Source organism: Moschus berezovskii, chromosome 1 (assembly GCF_049115385.1).
Source record: "Moschus berezovskii isolate FMDL1 chromosome 1, NW_MosBer_1.0, whole genome shotgun sequence".
NCBI classification, from domain to species: domain Eukaryota; kingdom Metazoa; phylum Chordata; class Mammalia; order Artiodactyla; family Moschidae; genus Moschus; species Moschus berezovskii.
The window spans coordinates 77993055-77999054 of NC_142460.1; the positions used below are offsets into that span (position 1 = coordinate 77993055).

Below are 6000 nucleotides of genomic sequence, written 5' to 3' on the forward strand. Positions count from 1 at the left end.
TTCATTGGAAGGACTGATGCTAAAGCTGAAACTCCAAGACTTTGGACATCTCATGCGAAGAGTTGACTCATTGGAAAAAACCCTGATGCTGGGAGGGACTGGGGGCAGGAGGCGAAGGGGATGACAGAGGATGAGATGGCTGGATGGCATCACCAACTCAATGGACATGAGTTTGGGTAAACTCTGGGAGTTGGTGATGGACAGGGAGGCCTGGCATGCTGCGATTCACGGGGTCACAAAGAGTTGGACACAACTGAGCGACTGAACTGAACTGAACTGAACTGGGCCTTCTGGGAGAAGGCAGATCACTGCTCGAATACCTGTAAACCATCAGGACTGTGCTCAGGGCTTTCATTACATCATCGTATATCATAAGAGGAAAGAGTTTCTTCAACCACTTTATCATGGGGCATTTTCTTTTCTTTTTTTTTTTTAAATAATTCTGCTGACTTTAATGTTTCTGATAGTATTAGTAAATATTTACCACACACAAAGAACATTTTTAACATTCATGTAAAGTGCAAAACTTTGCACAACGCTGCTGTGTTCCCCAACCCCAGAGGTGGACGTGACCACCACTGTAGCTGCTGTGTAGCTTTGAGCAGGTGCAGGTCACTCCCACACCTTTCCGGGAGCCTGGGCAGCCTGGCACTGCTGATGGGTATTTTCTTTACAAGCATGAGTGCGTCAATGAATTATCTTTGCCATATGGGTTAAAAAGGAAGTGAAAGGGCTGTATCCAAACTGTTATGTTTTTATGGTTCCTAGGATACTCAAAATTCTCCAAGCCAGGCTTCAGCAATATGTAAACCGTGAACTCCCAGATGTTCAAGCAGGTTTTAGAAAAGGCAGAGGCACCAGAGATCAAATTGCCAACATCCGCTGGATCATGGAGAAAGCAAGAGAGTTTCAGAAAAACATCTATTTCTGCTTCATTGACTATGCCAAAGCCTTTGACTGTGTGGATCACAATAAACTGTGGAACATTCTGAAAGAGATGGGAATCCCAGACCACCTGACCTGCCTCTTGAGAAACCTGTATGCAGGTCAGGAAGCAACAGTTAGAACTGGACATGGAACAACAGACTGGTTCCAAATAGGAAAAGGTGTACGTCAAGGTTGTATATTGTCACCTTGCTTATTTAACTTATATGCAGAGTACATCCTGAGGAACGCTGGGCTGGAAGAAGCACAAGCTGGAGTCAAGATTGCTGGGAGAAATATCAATAACCTCAGATATGCAGATGACACTACCCTTATGGCAGAAAGGGAAGAGGAACTCAAAAGCCTCTTGATGAAAGTGAAAGAGGAGAGTGAAAAGGTTGGTTTGAAGCTCAACATTCAGAAAACAAAGATCATGGCATCTGGTCCCATCACTTCATGGGAAATAGATGGAAAAACAGTGGAAACAGTGTCAGACTTTGTTTTTTTGGGCTCCAAAATCACTGTAGATGCTGATTGCAGCCATGAAATTAAAAGACGCTTGCTCCTTGGAAGGAAAGTTATGACCAACCTTGATAGTATATTAAAAAGCAGAGACATTACTTTGCCAACCAAGGTCCGTCTAGTCAAGGCAATGGTTTTTCCCGTGGTCATGTATGGTTGTGAGAGTTGGACTGTGAAGAAGGCTGATCGCCGAAGAATCGATGCTTTTGAACTGTGGTGTTGGAGAAGACTCTTGAGAGTCCCTTATACTGCGAGGAGATCCAACCAGTCCATTCTAAAGGAGATCAATCCTGGATGTTCATTGGAGGGACTGATGCTAAAGCTGAAACTGCAATACTTTGGCCACCTCATGCGACGAGTTGACTCACTGGAAAAGACTCTGATGCTGGGAAAGGTTGGGGGCGGGAGGAGAAGGGGACGACGGAGAATGAGATGGCTGGATGGCATCACCGACTCTGTGGACATGAGTTTGAGTGTACTCCGGGAGTTGGTGATGGACAGGGAGGCCTGGCGTGCTGTGATTCATGGGGTCGCGGAGAGTCGGACACGACTGAACGACTGAACTGAACTGAACTGAACTGAGGATACTCCCCAGAGAAGGCAATGGCAAGCCACTCCAGTACTCTTGCCTAGAGAGTCCCATGGATGAAGGAGCCTGGTAGGCTGCAGTCCGTGGGGTCGCTGAGGGTCGGACGCGACTGAGCGACTTCACTTCCACTTTTCGCTTTCACACATTGGAGAAGGAAATGGCAACCCACTCCAGTGTTCTTGCCTGGAGAATCCCAGGGACGGGGGAGCCTGGTGGGCTTCCGTCTATGGGGTCACACAGAGTCGGACACGACTGAAGTGACTTAGCAGCAGCAGCAGCAGCAGGATACTCCCAGATGTCAGTTATCATGTTCCACTTAAGGGGCCCTCTTGATCAGGGAGTGTTGGTAACAGCTGTTGCTGACTCATAGTCTTGAAGGCAGGAGGTATGTGGAGAAGGACCATGGCACCATGGCTCAGATGGTCGAGTCTGACCTTGGCACCATCATATGGCTCAGATGGTCGAGTCAGATCTTGGGTCTGAATCCTGCTCTATTTTTTTTGCTATTTGTGCGCCATTAGATAGGTCCTTTATCCTCCTAAGCCTCCATGTCTTCATTTGAAAAAATGAGGATCATAATAGAATTTACCTTAAAAAAACTGTTATAGAGTAAAAGGAGAAAAATGAATAAATTGTCTAATAAAGTAAATGTAATCATTGCCTTGATTTCTACTTCTGTGTATTTTCCAGACCATAAAGGCTCCCTCGTTTTGCAGCAAGCAGAGGTAGAGCTCATTGACCAAACCCTCTGTGTTTCCACCTATGGCATCATCACCTCGAGGATGCTCTGTGCGGGTGTCATGTCAGGCAAGAAAGATGCTTGCAGAGTAAGTCATCTTATGTTTTCTTTGTCTAACATGTTGTACTTTCCATGGATGCTTTCATGTTTAATCTACACCATACTGGCAATAACTCGGGCAGGTGACTGCCTTAATTCAGATACTAATTATAATCCAATTGTCTGAGATGAGGGAAAGGTGATGAAATACTAATTGGATCTGTAAAACTCATTTTCTAGTCCCATGTATTTTTCTCCAACAATTAGAGAATGGGGTCAGCATTTATCATTCTGCCATGATTGTCTTATAACCAGAAACTAAAAAACATAGCAAGATGCACACACACGGTATTTTAGGATCGCTACCCATTTCCCTAGCAGTGGCTATATGTACCTTCTAAAATAACAAGTATTTTATTCACTTACTCCTTTGACACACAGGCTGGGGGAAAGAAAAGAGGCATGGGAAAGGTGACTGGAGGCCTCCTGACAGTGGTGAAGTTGAAGGTCACCTTCGAGGGGATATTTCTATGAGTCTCAGATTCCAATCTATGCAGATACCTATATGATTACCAAAAACTGAGCAGATGTTTTAGAGGATGAGCCAGTGCAGGAGACTCGGGTTCGATCCCTGGGTCAGGAACATCCCTTTGAGGGCGGCATGGCAACCTACTCCAGTATTGTTGCCTGGAGAATCCCACGGACAGGGGAGCCTGGTGGGCTATAGTTCCTGGGGTTACGAAGAGTCAGACACGACCGAGCGCACATGCAGGCAGAGGAGCTATTCCCTCATCTTTCTACAGCCTTAGACACTGTGCTACGAAACTCATCTCATTATAAAAATCACTTTTTCCTCTATTGTGGCAAGAACTGAGCTAGGATCTTTACACAAATTCATTCAAATTATTCTTTCATCCACATTTTATAGAAGAGGAAACTGGGGCACAGAGAGACTAAGTCAGCTCGTTGAGCTGGGTTTTCAACTCTTAGCTCTGAAAGCTACTATATTTTGGGTGCTACCTGCAGGTAGTTGGTTATATAGTCCTGTTCTCCATAGCTACCAGGGTTTAGAGGTTAAATGAGGCTTCAGAGAGTTGGTGTGCCAACAGTTAAAATAAAAAGATTCCAGTCTCTCTACTATTTAGAATTTACCTAATCAGGTTTAGAATTGTGGGGGTGCCATCCAAGGACAAATCTGGAATGCTTTTTTTAACTTTGCCTCTGAGTAGGCAGCTTTAGGGCTTCCCTGGTGGCTCAGATGGTAAAGAATCAGCTTGAAATGCAGGTAGACCCAAGTTTGATCCCTGGATCGGAAAGATCCCCTAGAGATAGGAATGGCTACCCACTTCCAGTGTTCTTGCCTGGAGAATCCCAGGGTCAGAAGAGTCGGTGGACTACAGTCCATGAGGTTGCAAAGAGTCAAACATGACTAAACACTCACAAACACCTTTAGCTGAAAATAAAATTTTAGGTATTATACTTGAAATAATGAACACTGTAGAAATTCTGTTTAAACATTGAATTATTTCAGCCTTTGTTTTTGGAATTAAGATACCAGAAAGGGCTCTCAAGTGAGAGTGATTTCTTTGTAACAACCATCAGCCAGTGATCCTTGGGGTTGTGTGTTTGGACCTTGCCAACTAAAGAGGGTCTCCTTTCCGTTTTTCCTCATGGCCATGAGCCAACACTGAAGTTGCATGGCACAGAGGTAGAAGTCAACTAATCCTCCAAGATAACCGTGTCTCAAAAGGTTATTGTGAAGATTAAATGACCCAGAGCAGTGCGAGCAGTGCTTGGCACTTCCTACCACTAAATGAAGGTGAAGGTCGCTCAGTCGTGTGCGTCTTCTTGACCCCTCCCTTGTAGTATACTGAACACTTTCCAAGCTGGGGGGCTCCTCTGGTGTCATATCTTTTCATGCTTTCAGACTGTCCATGGCGTTTTCATGGCAGCAATATTGGCGTGATCTGCCATTCCCTCTTCCAGTGGACCACGTTTTGTCAGAACTCTCCACTATGAACTGGCCATCTTGGGTGGCCCTGCACAGCATGGCTCATAGGTTCATTGATTTATGCAAGCCCCTTCACCATGACAAGGCTATGATCCATGAAGAGGCAAAAGGTTATTATGAAGATTCAATGACCCAAAATACTGCTTAGCACATCCCAGCACTAAATAAATTTTAGCTATTATTATTACTATTACTACCGCTACTATTTTTATTATTGAGGTTTGCTGTTTGTTTGGAGGTATGTGAAAGTTGATTCCTTTGCAAGAATCTTCAAGTGTTACTCCTGGTCTAAAAAATCAAGTTTCTTATGATGAATGCACCTTTTTGATTACAGGAAAAATAATTCTAAAATGACATTAGAAGTTTCACATTATTTATTGATACTTCCCCAAACTGCATAGGAATTAGCTAAGAACCCTGTCAGCCTGGGAGTTTGAACACAATTCATTAGGCACTTTAATAACAAAATTGACAACCATGGGACAAAAGTGCTTTTTACTTAAAGTTATCTTCTTCTATAGGGAGATTCAGGTGGACCTTTATCCTGTCGAAGAAAGAGTGATGGAAAATGGATTTTGACTGGCATTGTTAGCTGGGGTCATGGATGTGGAAGACCAAACTTTCCTGGTGTTTACACAAGGGTGTCAAACTTTGTTCCCTGGATTCATAAATACGTCCCTTCTCTTTTGTAATTGTGCAAGTTTGATTTTTGACTGTGTTTTATGTGATAGATTATTTTAAAAAGGAATTCAGTAATTGTCAATAAAGTGAGATAATTTTTTCTTCTGGAAATTTCAGATTGCATACATTTGGTATTTATTGAAAGATAGAAAGATTAATATGTATTTTATTTCAAGAAAAATTGCGTCTAGGATACAGCTGTATTCATTCTTAAGGATCAAAGGGCCCTTGATTCAGGAATGGAAGAAAACTAAAGTAATATCATGAACCAAGCCTCTAAAATAAGATAAGTCAGTGAGATGTTCAGGAATCCGCACCTTAATTTATGTTCCTCTTCAAGGGCAGATATTTACAAAGATCTAGGTAAATATGATTTATTGAAAAAAGTGCCATAAAAAAACCACACCTGATCTTTGGTGCTCTGATGGAATGTATAAAAATGACTCCTTCACAAATGCAAATAACGGCAAACTCTGTTACTGACAGAGGAAATAC

At 43.0% G+C, this 6000-nt stretch overlaps 1 protein-coding gene across 3 annotated transcripts in view; it reads left to right on the top strand.

The window, feature by feature from the left end:
- TMPRSS7 (transmembrane serine protease 7) overlaps positions 1–5516 on the top strand; it is a 52098-nt gene extending 46582 nt beyond the window's left edge. For all 3 annotated transcript variants that reach the window (XM_055418364.2, XM_088840378.1, XM_088840403.1), the window contains 2 exons: positions 2726–2862; positions 5346–5516. In XM_055418364.2, coding sequence (XP_055274339.2) covers positions 2726–2862; positions 5346–5516 — 308 coding nt within the window. The remainder of the gene's footprint in view (positions 1–2725; positions 2863–5345) is intronic.
- Positions 5517–6000: the final 484 nt, after the last annotated feature.